The 26243-nt window shown below is 38.3% G+C and overlaps 1 protein-coding gene across 1 annotated transcript in view; it reads right to left on the minus strand.

Moving 5' to 3' along the window:
• Positions 1 to 1027: 1027 nt before the first annotated feature.
• The window catches only part of Bclaf3 (BCLAF1 and THRAP3 family member 3), a 64797-nt gene continuing 39581 nt past the window's right edge, over positions 1028 to 26243 (minus strand). The window contains 5 exon segments of the mRNA XM_029564793.1: positions 1028 to 2003; positions 2005 to 2064; positions 11659 to 11810; positions 21401 to 21496; positions 23505 to 23619. Coding sequence (XP_029420653.1) covers positions 1937 to 2003; positions 2005 to 2064; positions 11659 to 11810; positions 21401 to 21496; positions 23505 to 23619 — 490 coding nt within the window. The 3' untranslated portion in view covers positions 1028 to 1936.

Here is a 26243-nt window from a genome sequence, read left to right on the forward strand (position 1 = left end):
CATGGCGGCTATGAACCATCTTTAACTCCAGTTCCAGGGGAGTCCGACGCTTTGTTCTGACCTCCAAGGCACTGCGCAACATGGGTGCACTCACATACATGCAGGCAATATACTCATACACATAAAAAAATGATAAATAAATTTAAAAAAAAAGACAAGACTGTCCTGGGCTGGAGAGAGGGCTCAGTGGTTAAGAGTGCTGACTGTTCTTGAAGAGGACCTGGGTTTGGTTCCCAACACCCACATGGTGGCTAACAACCATCTGTAACTCCAGTTCCAGGGAATCCAGTACCTTATTCTGACTGCCACAGGCACTGTATGACATGGGTGCACTTACACACATGCAGGCAACACACTAATACACATAAAATAAAAATAATAAAATGTTTTTTAGAAAAGAGACTGTCCTATCATCTCAAAATATATAAAATTAAGTGCTTTTTAAAATATTTTATTATTTATGTGTATGAGTGTATTTCCTGCACATGTGTAAGTGCACCCATGTCATGCAATGCCTGCGGAGTTCAGAAGAGGGCAACGGATTCCCCTGGAACTGGAGTTACAGATGGTTGTTGGCTGCCATGTGGGTGCTAGGACTCAAAAGTGCTCTTAACCACTGAGCCATTTCTCCAGTCCCAAAATTAAATTTTGTAGTAATTTTTTTTCATAATCTAGTTATGAAAATCAAATTATGAATCATGCTTGAATTTAGACAGTTTTGTTTTCATAAAGTGTTAAACAGTATTAAACAACAGATTTTATCCAAAATTGTAAAGTCTCACGGAAAATTAAAAGAGTATTCTCACAAACTGGCAGGTAACATCTTTAAGCAGAAAGACCAATAATATTTTATTGTCTTACAAATAAGCATTTCACAAAAAATGACAGGGAATGTATATGGATTGTTTACTGTTAAACAGAACACAGAAAACAGGGCCAAGCATGGTAGCACATGCCTTTAATTCCAGTACGCAGGAGGCAGAGGCAGGCGATCTCTGTGAGATCAAGGCTAGCCTAGTCTGCACAGTGAGTTCCAGGTCAGCTGGGGCTACAGGAAGACCCTGTCTCAAAAACCAAACCAAAACAAAAAACCCAAACAAACAAAAAAACAAACACCACACACACACAACACACAGAAAAGAAATAATATTCTGATACCTACACATTGTATTTCAAATCCCACTGATTCTACCTTATACACAGTAGGTATGCAATGCATATCAACTGAGTTGAAAATATGTACTCTGTAAGATGTGTTTGCAAAATGTGTAATGCTGGAGTAGTAAAGTACAATTTTCAAACAGGATATTTTCTTTGTCAGATTTTAAAAGCCTTTAAAAATATGATATGCACAAGCTTGCCCTGAGGGAAAAGTAAGATGGGATATAGATTACAAAATCTTTATATATTTTCTCTAACAGCATTTGAAACAGGAAAAGAGCAAATAGTTGTGGAAAAAAACCTAATGAACATATTACTAAAAATTCAGTGCACTCACTACTACCTGATGGGAAAGTTGAAGCACCTTTTCTCTAGCCTTCTTATATTATGAAATTTGTGAATCATATAGGCCTTGATCTTCAGAAACTTAAGAAAACTTCAAGTTATAAGTCAAAATTTCACCAGAAAAAGAAAAACCAGTATAAAATTTGCTACTGTAAGGTCACTTTTAAAAGTTCTTTCAGACATTATATAATTCTGATACTTCTTTTTACAACATTAACAAAGCTTTCAACATATCTCTTGATGAAATCATGCTCAGAGGAAAATGTGTCAACAAATAATGCCCTTCAAGTGAGTCTATTGAGACTTTTTTCAAAAGAAACTGTAGTTAAATACAACATTTCAATTGAATACTGTTATTAACAGCAATTGTTAAGTGTAAAAAAGCCACAGCATTCCACTAGTGAAAAATAAAGATATTTTATCAAGAAAGTTACAGTATTAGTGTCTTGGTGTTAATTCTAACTCCTGACAAAAAGAGATGCTGCAGTGCGTCCTCCTAGTGCCGTTTCCATTTGCAACAATTCCAGGTTAGTTTTCTGTGGCAATGTCTGTATATTCCTAGAGAGAGAAAATAAGAGAAATATGGTTTCAGAAGGAGAGTCAGTTCCAACATCTGAGCTAGAGTTTGATTTACAGTGCAATTTTCAAAATACTTTAATTTATATGGTGCTACCTGCACTTATACTTCCTACAAAGGTTATGTGGAATCATCAAGATGCAATGTAACAATAGAATACATCAAAACAGGAACTAAATGTTAAGTCAGTAGGACAAAAAAAAAAATCCTATGACACTACGTAACACTGGTATTAGTAAACTGAGAAAATGGCCTTCTACTCCTTAGGTGAGTTTCAGTGAGAACACTCTGGCATAAATGCAAGACTCTTACACTTTAAGCTCTCCAGTCCCAAGCCTGATACAATAGAAGTACAAGCTCAAACTAGTATTTTATCTTTTTCATCCTGTAGTATTTATTCTAAAATTATATGGACTCTTATAATGATTGATAATTTCAAAGGAAGCTATTGGGAGAAAGTTTCCTTGCTTTCAAATGGTTAAGGTTTCAATAAATATGGGAAAAAATTCACAAGAACAGTAGACTATGATGAAAGGGTAATGACTGGATTTTATATTGTGATCTGATGTAAAATACTAAATTAACCACAAACTTGATATAAGACCATGCAAATAATAAAACTAAAAATGGCAGAATGACATTTATACTTCAGGGACATTTAAAATAATATATATATATCCTTACCTTTTAACTAGGTTCTTACATTAAAACTGAAAGAAATGTAAAAGTTTGTTTACTTTTGCATTTATATCAGAATGAAAATGCTTAATTCCAAATAAAAACAATGCTGGTAGGAAATTCTTTATTATTCTATTTTGGTAAATGAAATGTTCAAAATACATACATATATATTTCTATCAATGTTATTCATTTAAATAGAGGTAGATGTCATTGAACTTTATTCTTTACCAATTATACAATATAAAAATCATAAATTTATCTTCACGTTACCTATTAACAACTTTAAAAAGAAATTCTAACTATAATAATTCAAAAGAAAATTTCAACTGAAAATCTTATTTATAAAAATGCACAATTATTTGAACTACATTCAATCCTTGACATAGCTTCTTCTACAGTTTTCAAATTGATCTCCCAATCTTCCAATGACTTACAAGTTTTTAAAAGTACAATGCTAAACTAGGTATGAGGCCCCTTCTTGTCTAGGCTTTCATAGTGACACAGGATCACTGCAAATGTCCCCTTATTGGTCTTACTGTACCTCATTCTTTCCTAGGACTCTGCTACCCACTGCTATTCAAATGACTATTCTAAAGTATCATTTTTTCCTTCTTACTCCAGAAAGACATCCTACTGCAACTGTATCAAATACTAAATATTTTACCCACATTTTAAGGTCTCTCTATTTTGCATACTTCCATTTTTCCCTAATCCCCCATCCTACTGCCGAACATGGATTTAGCTCTTTCTATGCCTAGCTCTTTTTCTCCATGCCGCAGTTTCCAACCTACTTCCCCCGGGAAGCGAGTATCAGTGAAAGTACTTAGCATACATTTCTTGATCACACCAACCACATACATCTTTTCCCTTAAGCTCTTCAAAAATATGGCTGTTAAGAAAAGAGTTAACATAACAGAACTGATTGCTTTCCTTTTAAGTGTCTGTTTCCAAGGTTGGCATTTGAAACTCAGATTTCAGGAGGAGTCTTATTAACTGTTAAGTGCTGAAATTAAATATGCTTTCCTTCTGACAACCTAGAATTTGAGTGTGTGCCCACTAGGGGGAGCTTTCATAATAAGCTCCTAGCAAAAACCCTGGGTACTGAGTCTCCAGTGAGCTAGCTTCCCAGCTGACAACATTTGATGTGTGTTACAGTAACTAACTACTGGAGGAATTATACATGTCCTGAGTGACTCCCCTTGGAGAGTATCCTTGCAAATGCGCACTTAGCTTCCTCCAGATTTCCTCCCATGTGCTTTTTCCTTAGCTGATTGTGCTGTATTTTCACTCTAACAAATCAGCTTCACACCAGTACAATTAGATACTGAGTCCTCTGAGTCATCTTTGTAGATCATCAAACCCAGAGAACTCTCATCCACTGGTTTTTGCTCACTGACTTTTTGCAGCATACACATGTATGCGTGTGTATGTATGAACCAGATTTAATTCCATACAACAAACATTTTCTAAAGACTGATTTTAGATAAAAGGCAAAAGAAGAAGATAGACTGACGAGGTATGCTCTGCCCTTAAGAAGTTGGTAATCTATTTTGCAAACTAGAAAAATAAAGAGTACTAATTAGAGACCCAATGAAAGAACTAAAAAGGGGGGCTCAGAAAGACTTTACAGTGGCTCTCAAAAGAAAAGAAGGGGTTTATAAGAAAAGGCTAGAAGCCAGGTGTGATGGCACATGCCTGAAATCTCAGAACTTGGAAGGTGGAAGTGGGTTTGAGAGTTTGAGGCCAAACTGAATTAAACAGCAAGACCCAGTCCTATAACAAAAAAGGTGGGTGGGGGGGACGACAACAGAGAGACTATTCTAGCTAAGAGAACAGTAGGAACAAAGACAGAAATATAGGGCTAGAAAACTGTTTAGCTTCCAGGGATCCTCATGTCTCTTTCTACCTTCCATCTAACTGTACGAGAGCTGGGATTACAGATGAGCACTGCCTTATCTGGTTTACGAAGGTTCTAGGGACTGGAACTCATGTACTGTATGGTTATACAGCAAGCACTCTACCCATTGAGCCATTTCCCCAGTCCCCTTGAATCTAATTTTAAATTATCTGAGGAAGTCCCTAAAGGTGTACTTTGAAATACTGGTGATGGTGTCAAGAGAGTGATACAGCATTACCAACTAGCAACTAGTATACTTTTATACTCTAGGTCAGAAAGTTTCCAATTCTTGAACTTTGCTTAACAAAAATTGAAAGACAGGACAAAAATCAATCTGTAAGTGATAGAACACTCAAAGTACTTCTTGGTGAGATCAGTAAGTGATTATTTTGGCCTATAATTTAGAGTACAAAGAACTAAGTGGTACTACCTAATTACAGAAGTCCCTTCATTCCCATCTACATAAGCACACAAGACTCCTGAATACTTAAAAACTATAAAAAGAGAAATTACAATTAGAATTGATACTTAAACACTATTATCCTACTACCAATAATATTTATCTTTGAATGCCTGGAAAAAAGAAACCCATTTCTAGTAAAGTTTGTTTTGGTTAGCCAATACTTCACAAAATCTGTAGTATGCTTATGATACTTTGATTAACTATAATATTAATTCAGTACAGAGAAGAGAGTTAATACCCAACAGTCACAGAACTCTAACAGTATTGCATATCAAATTAAAATGGTGGTCAGTAAAATAGTTTAAAGGGTGATCAATAAAACACTTTAAAAGATAAGTTCTATGGAAAAAAGCACTGTGAAATCCAAATTTAAGGGAATAAAGGAAGGCTATAAAATTTCTTAGTGTTAGAAGAGCTAACCTGTACATTTTTAAACTGAAAATTAGTTATCCAATTTCTATGGTATGTAGGTTCCATTGAAAGGATTTAAAAGAATAATGTAGCAGTTTTATTTAAGACTGTCAATGTCTATAATATGCCAGAGGTTATATCCTTTTATCCTTTACAACAACTTAGGCTAAAAAACCCATCAACATGTGTAAGACATTAGGTAATTTTACAAAACTTGAGTATTTGAGCAAAATGGCTTGAAAAATGAAATAAATAATGTACCTCTACAGTATAATAACATGCATTTGTTGAAATGAATGAATTGAATGAAGATATGAGTGACAGAAATAAGACTGGGAATGAAGGTGAGGGACAACTAGGAGGACTGATTATTAGGATGAGTTTTTTCGTTGGCTTGCTACTTATAACAGCTATGGATCACAAGGGGGAAGAATTAAGTGAGAGCAAGTTTGATTTTTTTTTTTGGTCTTTTTGAGACAGGGACTCCCTGTAGCCCTAGCTGTCCTGGAACTCACTATGTAGACCAGGCTGGCCTTGAACTCACAGAGATCTGCCTGCCTCTGCCTCCCGAGTGCTGGGATTAAAGGCGTGCACCACCACACCAGGCTGGTTTGATATTTTTAACAGCTTTACTGACATATAATTCTCATTCCATATAGTTGACCTGTTTAAAGTGCACAATTCAGTGACTTTTAAATATATTTAAAGGAACTGTGCACCCAATCACAACAATCCACTTTAGAATAGATTTTTCACTCTTAAAAAAACTATACTCATTAGCAATAATCCCACTACTACTTGTCCCCAATTTTCTTCTGAACTGCCAGCCCCTAGAAACCACTAATCAATCTCCCTTCTGTCTCAATGGCTGCCTTTCCATTCAGATAAATGGAAGCACACAATAGACAGTATTTTGTGTCTGTTTTCTATCACTTAAAAGTTCATCCCTAGTGTACCAGGTACGTGTCTGACTTTGAACATGCTGAATTTGCAGTGCTTTAGGATATTCATGTGAGACTTTCAAAGTTCCTCATGCACAAACTTGGGATATAAAATGATGTAACTGGGATCAAAGGCGCATGCCACCACGCCTTTAATCCTGGCCCTCGGAAGGCAGAGGCAGGCAGATCGCTACAAGATGGAGGCCACCCTGGTTCACATTGTGACTTCCAGGTGGGCTGTGACTAGGGAGACCCTGTGAAAAAACAACCAACAAAAAGACCAAAAAAAAAAAAAATGATGTAACTACAGGTTGCAGATGTAGCTCAATGGTACAATACTTGCTTACCATATGTGAGATACTATAGTTTAATCTCCACCCCACAAAAAATTGATGTAAACAGTACCTTGTACTCAATAGTCACTTTTGAGCAAAAGTGTCCTTAATTTAAGGAAAAAAGGAAGCAACATTAGAAGAGACCAATGATTTCCAGACCTTCACTCTTCTTTAGGGCAAAGACTGAGGTAAAACGGAGTGACAGATCCAAGTAATCAGTTTTTCCACATGGAATGTGGTTTCAGAGTAGCACATGCTATGGGGACCACTTAATGCCCTACTTTGCCATAGGTACCTTAGTTCAGATTTGGCAGGCAGATTAGCGGCAATGCCTCATTCCTTTCCTTAGCTAAGGGTTAAGAAAATGGAGCTCAATTCTTATATAGCATGCTAATCATAGGGCACCTCATTTCATGCTATACTCACAGAATTGGGCTTTGTTCAAACAAAAATCTTTAAAATTTTAGGGATTGCTTGTAAGCACAGACAGAAGCCACATGGGAAAAGGCCAGGGCAATACATCTATAATACAAAGATATAAGATGTAGTGTCCAGTCTATGAAAAAGTTGTATGGAACCCTACTTTGTAAGCCAACTGAAAATATAAGAAAGGAAATAGAAGACAGATATTCTGCATGGCTAGATAATGTTAGTTCTAGGAGCCACCGCTTATCAAACAAAAATATCAGGTATGGGATATTTCCTTATTAATGGCTGGTGGTCAGGGAGGCCCCCAAGGCTCCCAAAATAATACAGTCTATTGTCATTTCTCTTAGCTGCCTACCAGAACTAGATGATAAGACCTTATTACTGAAGATACCACTCACCTTGGTTGAAAGACAAAGAGAAAGTGAGCTGGAACTAAGCTAGAAACTTCTATGTTGGCTAGCTTTCATAGTGCTGGATGGTACTATGTAGGCTGCTGAGGGAGTAAAGATCTCAACAGCCTTACCAACTGTGGACCCTGCATGCTTCAATGCCACCCTACTAGGCAAGATGCATGCTCTCTGATGCAATAGTGGCATGACTATTATGAGATTAATCAACTACTCTTGGACTGAATTTGAGGCTTGCTCCACAGGAGGAAATACATGCGTAGTACAGTAAACTTAGTCAAAACCCATGGCTAGTGAGGTCATAGGATCTAGGGGAGAACTTACTACTGTAGTTTAGCTAAACTGATACTGCATCGAACTGCAGTCTATGCTTATACACACAGAAAAACACTACTCCTAGCCTTAATCATACAAATCTGTGCAGGGAATTCAGAGCCTCATGGCAGCTCAAGATGCTTAGAATAAATGATGCTTGAGTGCTCTGCACTAAACAGAGTATCTATATCAAGGCCTCTAAGGCTCAGAAACACTGTAAATGAGACTGGAAAGAATGAAAGAGCTGGAAGATGAGGAGAAGGGATGCAAAATGCTACCTTCAGAGCATGACACAGCCATGGCAAAAAATGATCTCACAGCAGCTAGTTACCTGCATTGGGCCTGGACAAGACTGGGCCTATCACTAGCCAATCAAGGATCTGGAAGGGGCTCATGGGACCCTACTCCTCCCTGTTGAACTTTTAGCCACTGATGGATTCTGGAGAAGGGACAGTCATTGCCTTCAGTTGTGCAGCAAATGGTGAAACCACCAGGCTTCAATGCATAGTTCTGAGCCTGTGGCCACAGTTGTTCCTCCTTAAAAGCAATGGGTCACTAAACAAAACAAATAGGTATGAATGTGGGATGGGGATCTTGGGGAAGAGTTGGGGATAGCACAAGTGGGAGGGAGATAAGTGGATGAAGAGTGACAGTAAACATGGTATACTGTATACATGTATGAAATTGTCAAATAACAATCACTAAAAATTTTTAAAGAAATAAAAATTAGTGTCTGGAAGAGTATACCTAAGAAAATGCAGTAAACACTTTTTTTGAGATAGCAATGAAATGCAACACTAAGGCAGGCCTATGACCCTACAGATTAAAGACCCATAGCAGGTTGGAGTTTCTATTAGGATATATCCTTTATTTTAGGATGAAGGCCTGAAGTCTGACCTCTATTTGTTGTGAAATGGGGTTAGTGAGAAATGTAATCTGAAACAACTCCAAGGTCAGCAGGAATCAACAAACTGAGGCAAAAAAACAAAATGACAAAATGAAGCGGGTTGAAGGAACATATGGACATTGCAGATTGAAGAAGTAAAGCAACCACTCAGAAGCCCTAAATCACCTGAGAGAGGCAGAGCAGAGTGAAATGAAGCTAAAACTCAAAGTTTAGCACAGAACCAACAGGCAATACATACATACACATAAAATAAAATAAAATATTTAAAAAGACTTTATAGGTATAAATATTTAAAGGAAAACTTATGATTATAAATTTGTAAAACTATAGTTTTGTCATTTGATAGCAAAACTAGAGATTCATTTCTCAGAAGTGGCCTAAAATTATAAACAAAAATGAATCTTAAAAATTGGCAAACACAGGGACTGGAGAGATGGCTCACTGGTTAAGAGCATTAGTTGCTCTGGTAGAGGACCTGGGTTCCATTTCCAGCACCCACATGGCAACTAACAATCATCCACAACTCCGGTTCCAGGGGATCTAATGCCCTTTTCTGACCCCTGAGGGCATTTTACAACATGGGTGCACTTATGTACACGAAGGCAATACATTCATACACATAAAAAATAAAAATAAAATATACTTTAAAAATTGGCAAACATCTCATTTAACTGATGTAATGCTATTGTTTTCATATCATTTTGATGCTATGTCTTCAAATATTAACATGACTAGTTTAAATAAAATCAATCCACAATTTAAAGAGCACACAATTCAAATTATCAAGTTAAGAATCTTTTTATTGGCATTTTGAGTTAGCATTTTGAGTTAGCATGATGGGAAGATGCCATGACAAAACTCATTATTTTGTATGTGAACATATAGATTAATTTTTAAAAAGGGCTGAAGATGTTGCTCAGTTGGTAGAGTGCTTGCCTAACATATACAAATTTGTGGGTTTAATCCTTAGCACCACCTAAATCTGGGTAGGGTAATACACACCCAATCCTAGCAGCCAGGAGGTAGAGGCAGGAGGATCAAAAATTCAGGGCATCCTTAGTTACATAATGAGTTTGAGGCCAGCCTGGGATACATGAGACCTTGTGTCAAAAATAAAAATAAAACCACAAAGAAAAAATACAGAATTATAAACAGTTCAAGGTCACTGTGCTGGCTAAGCTTAATTATCAACTTAACACACCTGGGAAGAGGGGCCCCTCAACTGAAGAATTTCCTCTATCAGTCAGACTGGCCTATGTGCGTTTCTGTGGAGACATTTTACTGATTGCTAATTGATGTAGAAGGGCCCAGCCCACTGCGGGCATACTATCCCTAGGCAGCTGGGCCTGGGTTTTTGTTGTCTTTTTGAGACAGGGTCTCCTTGTAGCCCCAGCTGTCCTGGAACTCGCTATGTAGATGAGGCTGGCCTTGAACTCACAAAGATCCGCCTGCCTCTGCCTCCCAAGTGCTGGATTAAAGGCGTGTGCCACCATGCCCGGCTAGGGCCTGGGTTTTTTAAGAAAGGTAGCTGACCTTAAGCCTGTGAGCAAACTAGTGAGCAGCATTCCTCCATGGTTTCAGTCTCTTCTCCTTCTTGGGTCCTGCCCTGACAGCCCTCAAAGATGAACTGAAACCCATTAGATTTTGAAATAAACCCTTTCCTCCCCAAGTTGCTTGTAGTCACAGTGTTTATCACAGTAACAGAAAGGAAACTCAAATAGTCACTTTACTCCATTGTTGCTGGAATTTTTTAAAATTAGCATAATGAAATCAACTTCAGTATCCAACAATGGATAATTCAACAAAGAAAATGTGATATATTTATGTAATAGAATACTACCCACCCTTAAAAAAGGACATCCTGCCATTTGCAACAATGTGAGTGAACCTGGAAATTATGTGAAATAAGCCAGGCACAGAAAGAAAAATACTGTAAGATCTCACCTATATTTCATCTACGAAAGATGAACTTCTAGAAGTATAGAATATCAGTTTTCAGGTTCCAGGGGCGGGGGTTATGGTAGACAGATTAGGAAGATGATGGTCAAAGAACACAAAATTTCAGTTAGAAAAAATTTAAGCAATCCATTGCACCTGATGATTACTGCAGTTAATAACTATATTCTTAGAAATTGCTGATGAGGGATATTTTGTTTGTACAAAAAAAGTGTAAGTAATCCACAGACTGACTAGGTAGATTGCCAGTCCACAATGTACATATTTCCAAACATCATACTGTACCTCATAAAGATAATTTTAACTCATCATTTAAAAATAATTTTTAGTAAAAGCATGTTAATGATGACACAGAATTATGAATTAATATCACTGATTTAGTAAAATGGCAAATTTTATATCATAAATATTGCAACACTATAAAAAACATGAAGCAGAAAAAAAGAAGAGTGTATTTTTAATTATTCACTTTTTATATAAAATCAGTTCAGTATCTTTGGCACTCAAATACTTACTAAGACTAAAATATATTAGTCCAAAGCCTTTACTTAAATTTTCATCTTAAAGACTAAGTATATAACAGAAACACTAAAAGTTCAAAGAGATGGCATATTTGAATTGCTTCAGGTAGAATATCTAAAAAGCATTTTAAGATTAAATAATCTCATAATTCTATCAATTAGCATCACTCTTGAAACTTTCATTCAACTATCATAAAATAATAATAACCTTCTTAAAATCTAGGTTATTTCTTAAACTAGATGAAAATCCTAATTATTTAACTAAGATTTAAAGTCACTTAATATTTTTTAAATGATTATTGTCCAACTAACCTTTTTCCCTTCAGGAATCTGTTTCTGAATTTATTGGTGATAAAGCCCCTTGGACCAGCAAACTGTAAACGCTGATATTTAGCCTGAATACACCAGCTCTTCTGTACCAGGTGTGACTTATAATGGGGCTGGAATATGCCAACCATAAGCTTCTGTAAAGGATCAAAAAGAGAATTAAATGTTAAAACTAGAGTTCCCAAATCGACTCTAAGAGTTGACAGGAAAATGTCTGCTATGCACATATGTCCTTGATTCTAGTCACCGCAGATATTTAAAAAGGTATTAATGAATGGCAATAAAGTGTTATTTCCCTCAAACTAGCTACTAGTTGGGCTGGAGACATGGCTCAGTGGTTAAAAGCACTGGCTGCTCTTGCAGAGGATCTGGGTTTAGTTCCTAGCACCCATATGGTGGCTAATAATCATCCACAACTCCAGTTCCAGGGGATTCAACACCCTCTTCTAGCCTCTGTGCTTTGTGGGCATTGTATGACACAGGTGCACTTACATGCATACAGGCAAAACATTCATACACATAAATATTTTAAAAGCAACTAGTTTATTTTATATTAAAAACTTTGTTTTATATAAAATTGATTTTAAAAACTGTTAGTAATGGGGATTGGGTAAGGCTCAGTCAGTAAAGTGCCTATAGTGCAAGCCTGAGGACCCGAGTTCAGATCTTCAGCACCCACATAAAAGCCAGGTGTAGCAGCACATAGCTCTAACCCCAATACTGTAGGACTGGGAGAGCAGTGATAGACAGATCCCTGGAGTGTTCGGCCAGCCAACCTATCCAAATTGATGAGCTCCTGGTTCAATGAGAGAACCTCTCAAAAAATAGTGAATCTAATTTCATTCTTCTACATGCTGATGTTCAGGTTTCCCAGCACCATTTGTTGAAGATGCTGTCTTTTCTCCAGTGTATATTTTCAATGTCTTTGTTAAGAAACCAGGAAGCTGTAGTTGCATGAACTTATATCTAGGTCCTCTATTCCAATGATCTTATTTTTTTTCTAGTACCATGCTGTTTTTAATACTATGGCTCTGTAGTATGACCTGAAATCAGGCATGGTGATAACTCCCACAGTATTCTTTTTGTTTGGAAACATTTTGGCTATTCTTGGGTATTTTATGCTTCCATATAAATTATAAGACTTTTTCTATGTCAGTGAAGAATATCCCTGGGATCATGTGGTTGGCATTTCCCTGAATCTGTAGATTGCCGTTGGCAGGATGACCATTTTCACATTATTTACTCTTCTGATCCCTAAGCACAGGAGGCCTTTCCATTTTACAGTGTCTTCCTCAATTTCTTCAGTGCCTTAAAGTTTCCACCATAGAGGTCTTTCGTTTCCTTGGTTAGTTGGTCTCAGGTATTTTCGTGTGTGTGGCTATCGTGAATGGGACTGTCTCACTGATTTTTTTTTCAGTATGTCATTGGTATAGAGAAAGGCTACTGACTATTGTGTGTTAATTTTGTATTATACCACTTTGCTGAAAGTTTTTGATCAGTTCCAAGAGTTTTTTTGTGAAGCATCTAGGGTCTCTTATGTATAGGCTTATATCATTTACATAAAGGAATATCTTCTTTTCTGACTTGCATCGTTTTATTTCCTTCTCTTCTCTTACTGCTCTAGCAGTAAGGGGAAGGAAGGAGGGAGGGAGGGAGACTGATTGATTCCTCTTCTTCAGGGTCCATAAACATTCTGCCTAGCCTAGTTACACCCATCTGCCTTGGCCCTAGGGCCCTCTTCCTGAATGTCCTGCCTGAGAACTCCAGACAACCCTGACAAGTTAGACCTTGCCCACTTCATCTGGATTCCCCAGCACCCTGACCAGCTACATTCTCTCTCCCCATGCTGTCTCCATCCCTGTCTGTGGTCTAGGCAACCCTCCTTCACAGCTCTAGACAAGACTCCTAATCCAGACCACACCCACTGCGTCCTGATACCTCCTGCACCCAGATTAGCTACATTCTCCTACTTCAGAGTCCACACCTGATCTGCCTAGCTAGTTAGACCATCCCCACACTGTTCCCACCAGCTCTTGGCCCTAGACCTCCTTCTGATCATTCTGCGTGAGACATTCAAATTATCCTGGTAAGGCAGACCCCACAAACTGCATCTTGATTCCCCAGCACCGTGACCAGCTACACACTGTCTCTCCCCATGCTGTCCCCATTTCTGCTTTAGGCCTAGGTCCGCTCCTGTTCTTTCCACCTGAGACCCCACCCACTGCATCATCATTGATCCCCCTGTACCCAGACCAGCTACATTCTCCTGCTCCAGGGTCCATACCTACTGTAGCTAGTTAGAGGAGGTCAAATGATTCCTATTTGCAGATGATATGATATTATACATAAGAGATCCTAAAAATTCCACCAGAAAACTAGAAATCATCAACACTCTCAGTAAACTGGCAGGTTACAAAATCAATTTATAAAAAATCAGCCTTTTTGTATACCAATAACAAGCAATCAGAGAGAAAGTTCATGGAAACATTCCCCTTCACAATAACCTAAAAAAAAAAATCTAGGAATAAACCTAACCAAAGACATTAAAGAACTCTATAATGAAAACCTTAAAACTTAGAAGAAAAGACTGAGGAAGACACAAGGAGATGGAACTACCTCCTGTGCTCATGGTTTGGAACAACATTGTGAAAATGATCATCCTACCTAAAGCAATTTATAGATTCAATGCAATGCCAATCAAAATCCTTTTTTTTTTTTTTACAGAATTAGAAAAAAAAATCCTAAAATTCATATGAAACCACAAAAGATCCTGGATAGCCAAGCAATCCTGAGCACAAAGAGCAATGCCAAGGAGATTACAATACCAGATCTCAAACTGTATTATACAGCTTTATTTAATATGTATGAATGTATTGCTTGCATGCAGGTAGGTGCACCCGTGTCATGCAATGCCCAAGGATGTCAGAAGAGGGCAACAGATCCCCTGGAAATGAAGTTAAGGAGGGTTGTTAGACAAACATAATATCTTATTGTATGCTAAATAGGAATTCTTATATTTACAGACAAGTATACCTGTCACCATGCATCAAAGAAGCCTCTTTTTGCGACAGATGGAGACTATTAAGAGTTCTACAACTGGTTAAACACAGAGAATAATTGTATGTGAGATGCTCAGCCCTAAGTGACACATCTACAATAGAACCTCTATACCTAAGGCTCACAGAACAGAGCAGAACAGAAGGTAGAATACTAATGCATCTCTCAACTCTCAGCAGCAAAGCTTCCTCATGCGACAAAGTACAATTAACACAGAAAGTCACAACTGACCAAAATGTAGAGAATAAGAGACTGCAGAGTATGGGTTCCTGGATGGGACTCCTTTATTAAATCTTTGCTACCCAGGATTCAGGGATCATTGTGAAAGAGAAGGTGGATTTACTATAAGAGCCAGCAGTGGTGGATGACCACCAGCAAAGTTTTCCAGGCTTCTGGGAACTTGCTTGTATGAACTTACATCAATGGTCACAGCATGCACAAGATCCATACAAACTCAAATCAGACAAAAACCAGCATAGAACTAGGGAATTAGACATGAAGCCCCAACCGCAGCCAGTAACTATTGGCAGCTTATCACTGGTGGGTGAGAGAGAGTTGGTCTTCTTTAAGGCACCAAGGCTAGATAGTCTGACCAAGCTCCAGTGCATGAACTCACACCAAGGGACATCTTGGGACACAAACTTGACTTGATAGGCCTTAACATATATGACAGAATGCATGAAATCCAGTGGAGGGGGGCTATGGGAGGGTTCAGATGGGGAGGGGGCCAAAATATGATTAAGATGTATTGTATGAAATGCACAAAAATTCAATAAAAATATATTGAAAAAAGATAAACATTCTTAATTTTCCCATCCTTACATTCTAAATAGATTTTTAAACGGTTTTATTTTATGTGTATGGGTGTATGCCTGAATGTATTCACCACATGTATGCAGTGCTCATGAAGGCCAGAAGAGGGCATCATATCTCCTGGAACTGGAGTTACAGATGGTTGTGAATCACCATGTGGGTGCTGGGACCTTAACTCAGGTCCTCTGCAAAAATCTCTTAAACCACTGAGCAATCTCCCTAGCCCTCAAGCACTATATAGAGTAGCAGTGGAGTATAGACATCTTTGTCTTGTTCTTAATCTAAGTGGAAATGCTTTGTGGTTTTCTCCATTTAGTTTGACGTTGGCTAGGTTTGTGGTATATAGCCTTTATTATGTTATGTTCCCTCCATCCCTAGCCTCTCCATAATTTTTATTGTGAAATGATGTTGGATTTTGTCAAAGGCATTTTCCGCTTCTAATGACATAATCACATGATTTCTATCTTTGAATCCTTGCAGTGAATTACATTTATTAATTTACATACGTTTAACCATTCCTGTGTTCCAACCAAATTGTGATGATCTTTTTCATGTGATACTGAATTCAGCTTGCATATATTGAGAATTTTTATATCTATGCCCATCAGGTAGATTGGGCTTTAATTTTCTTTTATTGTTATGTATTTGTCCAGTTTCATATCAGTAATACTGGCTTTGTAAAGAGTTTAGAAGCATCCCTGGCTTTTCTATTTTGTGGAATATTTTGAATAGTATTTCTGTTGGTTTTTCTCTGAAGGTCTTGTAAAATTCTGCAGTGAATCCATCTGGTCCTGAGAGAGTTCTTTTTTTTTTTTTAATTAGTTGGGAGACTTTTTATCACTGCTTCAATCTCATTATTGGTAGTATGCCTTTTTAAATTATTTATTTCATCTTGGTTTAACTTTGGTAGGTCATATGCATCCAGAAATTCATCCATTTCTTCTAGATTTTCCAACATAGTAGAATATAGGTTTTTAAGATATGTCCTTCCTGTTTTCTGAATGTCATTGGTATCTATTTTTATGTCTCACTTTTTCATTTCTAATTTTATTGATTTGGGTGGTCTCTTTTAATTAACTTGGCTAAGGACATGTCAAACTTGTTCATCTGTTCAAAGAACCAACTGTTGCTTCACTGAATTTTTTTTGTTTCTATTTCCTCAATGTCTGCCTTGATCTCAATTATTTCCTCCTACGTACTACTCTTTGGTTTGGTTTACTTTCATTTTTCCAAGATCTTAAGAGGTATCATTATTTAAGGTCTCTCAAAATTTGTAATGTAGGCACTTAGAACTCTACTGTATCTCACCTTGCCCAAAAATCAACTCCAGTGGATCAAAGACCTCAACACAAGACCGGATACCCTGAAACCTCTAGAGGAAAAAATTAAGGAGTAAACTTCTTTTTTATTTTAAATATTTTTATTATTTTTATTTTATGTGTATGTGTGTATTGGCTGCATGTAGGTAAGTGCATCCATGTTGTACAGTGCTGGCGGAGGTCAGAAGAGGCTGTCGGATCCCCTGGGACTGAAGTTATGGACAGTTGTTAGCTGTCATGTGGGTGCTGGAATTCGAACCCGGGTCTTCTGAAAGAGCAACCAGTGTTCTTAACTGCTGAGCCATCTCTCCAGGCCCCAAGGAGTACACTTTAACACATAGGCATAGAGAAGGAATTTCTAAATAGGACTCAGCACAGGAAATAAAACCAGGAACTGACAAATAGGATCTCATAGAGTGAAAAATGCCTCTGTATAGCCTGGATTGAGCAAAGAGGAAGCCCAAAAATATTTCTCAGCCACATATCTGGTAGAGGATTATTAACTAGAATATATATGGAACTAAAAAGCTGAAGTCCATGAAAAACAAAAAAAAAAAAACAAAACAAAACAAAAAAACCCAAAGGAGCTATGGAACTAAGCAGAGCTCTCAAAAGAGGAAATACAAATAGCTAGGAAATACTTTAAAAAGTAACTCTTAGTAGGTTGACCAGGCTCCAGTGCATGAACTCACACCAAAGGGCATTTGGGAACACAAACTCGACTCTATCGGCCTAAATTATATATATATATATGAGAGTACAGAAATTTGGTGACGATAAGGGGGTACAGATACAGCAGAGATCTAAATATGATCAAATTATATTATATGACATTCACAAAAATTCAACAACAAAAAAATTTTTTTTAAGTGTCCAATTGCTGGGCGTGGTGGCACAGGCCTTTAATTCCAACACTCAGGAGGCAGAGGCGGATCTCTGACTTCAAGGCCAGCCTGGTCTACATAGTGTGTTCCAGGCCTGCTGGGGCTACAGGGAGACCCTGTCTCAAAAAAGACCAAAAAAAAGTGTTCAATCATTGGGGAAATGCAGATTAAAACTACTTTAAGAATCCATCTCACCCCAGCCAGAACAGCCATCATCAAGGATACAAATGACAACAAATGTTGGCGTGGATGTGGGGAAAGGGGAAACCTTATACATTGCTATTGATAGGAATATAAACTAGTATACTCAAGTTGGAAGTCCAGAGGTTCCTCAAAAAGTTAGAAGTAGAACTATTGAGCTGGGCATGGTGGTACACACCTTTAATTCCAGCACTCAAGAAGGAGAGGGAAAGGGTGAGGGAGAGGGGGAGAGGAGAGAGGAAGAAGGGGATGGGGAGAGGGGGAGTGAAGGGGGCAGGGGCAGAGGCAGAGGCACGAGGATCTCTGTGAGGTCGAGGCTACTCTGCTAGATCTACACAGCCAGTGTAGTTCCAGGCCAGCTGGGGCTATAGGGAGATCTTGTCTTCAAAAAGGCCAATCACATGACCCAGACATACCACTCCTGGGACATGCACACAAAGGATTCTCTATCCTACTACAGACAAGAGACATTGGCAGCTCTATTCACAATAGCTAGGAAATGGAATCAGCCCATATGTCCACCAAGTAACAAATGGATGAATGGTACATATGCACAATGGAATTTTATTCAACTATAAAAAAAAAGAAATTATGAAATCTGCAGTATGCAACTGGAAAAAAAATTTTTCAAGGTAACCCAGGCCCAGAAAGACAAAGACAAACACTGCATGTTCTCTCTCATATGCAGATCCTAATCACAAAACTCTAGTTTTGTGTGTTTAACTTGAAGTACCTCCAGAAGCCAGGAAACTAGAAAATCAACAGTGGACAGGATACCCTTAAAGAAGGGGGACAGTAGCACATAGGTAAAATGAGGGTAGAGAAGGGGAATACTGGGGGTTAAAGGTTCATACAGGGAGAAAATGAGGGTATGGAGGACATGAGAGGATGGGCATGTTAATGAAAACAAAGAGAATATGAAAAAGTCACTCAGGTACCTACTATTTGCTAACTCAATTAAAAAAAAAAACATGAGAAATTGAAGGCAGACACCTTGCAAGGCTAGACAATGCCAGTCCTAGAAACAATGAGTCACTAAACAAAAATGCTAGTGCCAGGTGTGGGAAACCTCCATAGGAGTCATTGGTCAGAGAGTTCCCAAAGTCCTCCAAAACAATACAGATACTGCCATTCCTCTTGGGTTGACCATCAGAACTAGCTAACAAGATCTTTTCCTATAGATACCACACATCTTGGTTGCAAGACAGAGAAGGTAAGCTGGAACTGAACTGGAAGCTTCTTCCCTACTGGCTAGCTTTCATAGAATTGGATGTACTCGTTGAGGTGGTACATGCCTTTAATCCCAGCATTCAGGAGGCAGAGGCAGGTGGATCTCTGTGAGATCAAGGGCAGTCTGGTCTATACAGCGAGTTCCAGGCCAGCTGGGAATACACGAAAACCCTGTCTCAAACAGCAACAACAAACATGGTACTGAATGGGGCTATGCAGACTCCTGAGGAAGTAAAGACATCAAAGGTCTTACCCAGCTCTGAACTCTATGAACTACATTACCAACCTGCCAAGCGTGATGTTTCCATTGGTGAAATGGTGGAATGACAGTTATAGGGATAATCAACTGCTCCTTCACTGCATTGAGGCCCAGTCCACAAAAAGAAATCCATGCCTAGTACTATAAACTGGATTAAAAACCTATGACCAAGGCAGTCGTAGACCCCAGAAGAGAATCTACTACCACTGCTTAGGTAAACTGGCATAGTATCAAACTGCCTCCTAAATATTTGTTTATACGCACAAAGACTTCTCTCAACCAGAAAAGCCTCTCTGCAATGAACCGAGGCAAATGCAGAAACTTATGGCTACACAAGATGCTGAGAATAAAGAATTGAGAGCTTGGCCCTAAATAAGACATTTGCATCACCCCCTTAAGGCTTAGGGAACATTGTAGAAGAGATGGGAGAAGAAGTTAAGAACCAGAAGACAGGGAGAAGGGCTGTGAAATGCTCTCTTCTAAGCATGACAAACCAAGGCAATCATGAACTCACAGCACCTGTACCTACTGGCACTGGGTTCACACAAGTCAGACCCACCTTATAGTGAGTTATGGATGCGGAAGGGCCCTACCACTTAATGCTGAATTATTGGCAAGAAACAGATTATGGGATAGGGGAAGACACAGTACCCTAATTTATAGTTAGTGTTGAGCCCACCAAGGTCGAATGGATAGTTCCAAACCCAAGTCACACAGGTGGCCCTAGATCCCTCTGTGGGATGAAAAACAAACAAAAAGTCATGAATACAGGAAAGAGATTTGTAAGAGGGTGGCTGGCAGGTGTGGGGGCAAAAGAAGATGCAAGCAAACAATAACAGAATGTATTCTATACATGCATAAAATTGTCAAAGAACAAAATTTATCAATAAAAGAAAAGTAAGATGGAGTGCTCCTGACACCAACCTCTGATCTCCACACACGGGAGCACATGTACGTATACACACACACACACGCGCGCACACACACACACACACAAAAAACCACACACATACACACAGAGCAAGAAAGAGAGAGTAAGTTTAAGGAATTCGAAATGAATTACTGACATTCATTGTACTGAAAAATACAATTTTCAAAAGTTCTAATGAACTAAAATTATTTTTCTGATTCAGTAACTATATCAATTATCAGTGAGGGGAGAGAAGACATTAAGTAAAAACATCTAAGAATCAAAACCCTTTAATTTTATTCCTACAAATACATTATATCATTTATAATTATGAAGAGCAAATCCTGGCCTACATACCATCCAGCATAATAGACCTAAGAGGACTATGAACCTTTGTTCTCTTGTAATTTTATGCTTGGAGTGGGAGGAGCCTTCAGTTTTGTCAGACATGAACCAATCTTCAAACCTTCCCAAACAATTCCACAAAGCTCCCTTCCCTCACTGTTTCTACCATACACTCCTTGTGGCCCCGTGCATTCAAGTATCCTAATCAGTTTAAGACAGAGGGCAGAAGTGGTCCACATGCTCACAGAGGAAGTCTACCACTGCCCCACTAAGTTTGGGTTTTTTTTTTGTCTTTTTGAGACAGCATCTCCCTGTAGCTCAAGCTGTTCTGGAACTATGTAGACCAGGCTGGCCTTGAACTCACAAAGATCCGTCTACCTCTGCCTCCCAAGTGCTGGGATTAAAGGTGTGCATCACCATGCCCGGTCCCCGCTAAGTTTTAAAACCTTGGCTACTGATAACTTTTGGAAGAAGTTACACTACTATTTGAAAAAAAGGCTCTAATAGTAAAAATAAAATTAAAAGTCAAATCCTGAAGAAATAAGTCATTTTTAAACTGGTAACAATTTAACTAGAAATACTAGAAAGTCATATAGACCAGAAGCACTAGTTGATATTTGAAAGAATATCACACAAAAATTTACTACACAACATCATGTCCAAACTATAAGCCCAATGTCATACATAAATGGAAAATAACATTCAATACCTTAAAATGTCCTTTAAAGCCTCTTCTGTTCTGATGATTTTCATCAACTCTAAATATCTTCTGAGCAAGGGTATCTTTTCTCTGCATAGTATAATTCTGAACAGAAAGTATTAATATGGGTTAATATACTTTAAGGCTTATTTTAAAAAACAGTTTCACCATTTAAGACATATGTTTGAAGATTAAGAGATTAAGAACCCAAAGCAGGTAGCATGGAGCTTACAGACTTCTTCCTTCACATACCCATGCTAGCTTGTGAGGGGGGACAGTTTCATTCAAGCCTGTGAGAAGTGTGGGGGAAAAAAAAACACTGTATAACACAATGGTTGACTTTTAGAAAGTGGACTATAAATCTAGCATTTAGTTATGTAAGCATCTTGGAAAGAAAAAAAAACCCTAACTAGCAGGAGTTGCTAAAGGGTTTCTACTGTCTAAGAAGAACATAAATCCTCATTGCTGCCAGGAGGCAAGTTAGGCTAACATAGACTCTAACTGTTTGAAGGTAATATGCTAGTCATGGTTTGGGAAGTCCCAGAAACAAGAGAAAGAACTGTATTAGCAATCTGTAACTACAAAAACTTGAGTCCTCTAGCAGAAATAGGTAAGACAGAGCCCATCCTGGCAGTTTCCTATTTCTAAAATCATCATTCTTATTACCTTTATTAAATGCCTTTCTGTGGAGTCTGACCAGAGGGAGGATTGTACTAGGAAGCCGCTGACATGGCTCTTAATAATTTCCATCAATGATCCTTCTCTTTGAGTGTGAGTATAGCCTAGTAGCTTGCTTTTTTCAATAACAATACAGTAAAGTAATGGGATGTTACTTTTAAAATTCAGTTAAAAACCAACTCTGGCTTTTATCCTTTAGCCATCCCTTAGAGAAGAGTGGTCAGCTATTATTTTGTGATCTGTCCTATAAGCAAATTTTTTTAAAATAGAAAGATTAGTGGTTTGCTAGGGGTGAGAACAGAGAATAAATATTGAATAATAAAAATATACCATCCACACAACTAAGGCTCATGGAACATAGTAGAATAAGGGGTAGAGAGAGGGTTAATGCACCCCTTAACTCTCACCAGTGAGGGTTCCATGTACATCGGAGTGCAATACATACAGAAGGCCACAACTGGCCAAGTTTTGGAGAATAAGAGGCTGTAGAGTGTAGGATGGGACTCCTATATGGAACCTCATTCATTCACAGCTCAGGGAGCACTGTGGAAGAGGAGGCAGAAAGACTGTAAGAGCCAGGGCTGGTTCAGGAACAAGGGGGGTGGAGGATTCCAGGCCACTGGAGGCTTGTTCATGTGAACCTGTGGTAGCAGTGGCATCGAGCGCGGGACCCATGTCAGCTCAATTAAACAAGGGCCCAAGGGGGAGGTGAGAAATAAGTGGCATGCCAGCACTACATTGAGAACTATTTGAGACTGATTGCTACTGGACGAGGAAGAGTTTGACTCACATACGACCAGTGGATGGGCTGACTAGACTCCAGACATTTGGGTACAAGTACCTGAATAAATAGGACTCAGCATGTATGGCAGAGTGCATAGGGTTTGCTGGCGGGGATAAGAGGAGGCATGGATGGGGGAGGGGGTCTGGATTTGAGTGGGAATTGTATGAAATTTAAAAGCTCAATTTAAAAAAATATCCTATCCAGGCATGGTGGCTATGCTTGTAAACTCAGCACTTGAGAGGTGAAAGCAGTAAAATTGCAAGCTTGAAGCTAGCCTGGGTGCATAGTTGAGTTCTAGCTCAGCCTGAACTACAAAGTGAAATCCTGTCCTTTAAAAAGTCCTACAACTGGATTATAGTGATGACTACACATCTTGGTGAATTTATTAAAAATCACTAAATTCTACATTTGAAATGAGTTAACTTTACAGTGTGTAAATTATATGTTAATAAAGTTGCTACTAAAACACCTTAAGAAAATTAGTACCGCAATAAATCAAAAAATTCCACTATATAAGAAATGAGCTTTGTCATAAAAACTGTAAGTCTCAACAGTCTTACAACACATAATGAAGTTACAAAACATTTTGAAAAGTATGGATGTATTTAAATAGAATGTACAAAAATGAAAAACTTGAAACGCCAATCTTACTATGTTAGGTTTCTGAATAAATTTTCTAAAATTTGGTTTTATAAAATGTGGAGGCTTTTGGGATCCATCAGCACGAATAATCTTCACCTTTGAAAAATTGGGACAATGATGATTCCTAATAAAGAGAAAGAAAATAAGAATCTTTGGTTACTTTACTTTTGGCAAAGAAATACAAAGAAAACAACAAAACAAAAAAACCTTCAAAGATACAGTAGAACTGTAAAACATCAACTATCTATCAGTAGTAAAATTAAAAAATCATAGTTATTAGGAGTAATGCCCTTATTTTTCAATAAACATTATTTAGCTAAACTAAAAGTTAGCTAGGGGAAAAACAATATTCCTTGTACAAGGATTCTTAATCTGAGTTCTAAAGATAAGACTCCTAGATGCTGCAACTGATATATGAAATGTGGTTTTCCTCAGGGAAAGAATATCATTGCTCTAAGGTATTTGACAGACCTCCCCTGCCTCTCAGGGACTCCCAATGGCTCATGACCCAACCCATTTATCAGAGGTCAGGTATGGGAATGAACACGGTCAGCTCACTGGCAAAGGTGAGGGCTCTGATCCTACTAGGCTACAGGAGCAAAAGGCGCTCCCATCTCCTGACACTGAGATCTGAGGTCACAAAGGGCTCTCTCAGGTCTGAGTGGGAGGCAGATCCTGGAAGCTTCCTTTCCTCAGTTCTTAGAAATTCATTTCCTTATCATCTTCCACATCTTCCCGCACTGCTCCTAACACCCTATGTCTTCAGCAGGACCTGTTCCTTAGTGAAACAACTGCCCTGCTTTAGTCCCTCTCATTCATTTTGTACTGGCATGAGGATTTAATTCACACTTTTCCTGATTCCCAAGATCCTTCTTGCCCTGGCTCTGCCTTAATATCTGCCTTATTCCAATCTCCTCAACACACATAATGAACTTCAAGGATAGTTAATTATATGTGGTTCCCAGCACATACCAGTCTTTCCTGCTTCCATATCCTTGCACCTACAATTTCTTCTATGATCACTTCCTTCCATTTAAATTAACTTCAAAGTTCCTCTCCATTCATACCTCTTCCAAAGGTTTTCCTAAAGACTCTAATGCAGAATAGGTACTCTACTATGAGACATACAGGATAACACCTATCTCTCCATGTTTCTAACTACAGGTACCTGTATGTTTAATGGAAGCAGTTTTGATTCCCCCTGTGAATGGTTCATTTGAGACTCCATCTCTGACCCCAGAACCTGACACAAAATAAGATTTCAGGGTCTTTGAGATGTTCAACAATCCTGTCCTCTCAAAATGTTTATGATCTGATAGTCGAAATAGCAGGGTGTAATGCTATACATTGTGGATAATTTCAATACTTAAAATGCACAAACATGGGGCTAGAGAGCAGTTAAGAGCACTGGCTACTTTTGCAGAGGACCTGGGATCAATTCCCAGCACCCACATGGCGGCTAACAACTCTCTATAACTTCAGTTCCAAGAGATCTGATGCCCTCTTCTGACCTCCACAGACATTATATAACATGGGTGCATTTACATATGCAGGCAAAACACTCAAACACATAAAATAAAAAGTCAAAAACAATTTTAAAGTACACATACGTGCCTGGAAAAAGACAAATGACAGAAAATATTAGTTTACTGTGGTCATTTCCAACTGGAAAAATTACAAAAGCCTTATATTTTATATTTTGTTATATTTTTCCAGATGACTATCATTAGCACAATATGACTACTTCTATAAACAAAATAGTGTGCTTTAAAAAATCCTCTTTGTAGAGCCAGGTGTGGTGCCACATGTCTTTAATTCCAGGATTCAGGAAGCAGAGGCAGGCGATCTCTGTAAGATAGAGGCTGGCCTGGTCTACATAGTGAGTTCCAGGGCAGTTGGGACTACAGGGAAACCCTGTCTCAAAAAACAAAAGCCCTCTTTGAAAACATATATGATAAGAGAATACAGGTTGAACATCCCTAACATAAAAATATGAAATGTGAAATGTTTCAAAATCTGAAATTTCCTAAGCACCAACATGATGCTACAAATAAAAATTTCTCTACCTGACCACACGTAACAGGTCACAGTCAACACACAGGCACAATAAAAAAAATTGCATAAAACTTCCTTCAGTATGTATGTGTATAGATAAGATATGAATGAAACAAATCAATTTCATGTTTAGTCTTGGGTCCCATCCCCCAAATAATCTCATTATTTATATACATACATACATATATATGTATATATGCAAACATTCCCCCAAAATTCTAAATTCTGAACCACTTCTTATTCTAAGCATTTCAGGTAAAGATATTCAGCTTGTAGTATCTAGAATATATAAAGAATTCTTAAACATTTCCATTAAAATTTTGTGCATGTATGTGTGTGTATACAGGACAAGGCACACACGTAGGGGTCAGAGAACAGCTTTCAGGTGTCAGTTCTCATCTTCCATCGTGTGGGTCCCAGGGACTGAATTCAGGTCATCAGGCTTGGTGGCAAGTACCTTTACCTACTAGTTCATCTCTCGCTGGCCTGGAGAATATATACAGAACTCTTATACCTCAACAATAAAAAAAAGACTCTGACTTGATTTTTTAAAAAAAGGCAAAGGGCCGGGCATAGTGGCGCATGCCTTTAATCCCAGCACTCAGGAGGCAGACGGATCGCTGTGAGTTCAAGCCCAGCCTCGTCTACACAGTGAGTTCCAGGACAGGTGGGGCTACAGGGAGACCCTGTCTC

This window comes from Nannospalax galili, unplaced genomic scaffold, assembly GCF_000622305.1.
Source record: "Nannospalax galili isolate Female #2095 unplaced genomic scaffold, S.galili_v1.0 scaffold217, whole genome shotgun sequence".
Lineage (NCBI taxonomy): Eukaryota > Metazoa > Chordata > Mammalia > Rodentia > Spalacidae > Nannospalax > Nannospalax galili.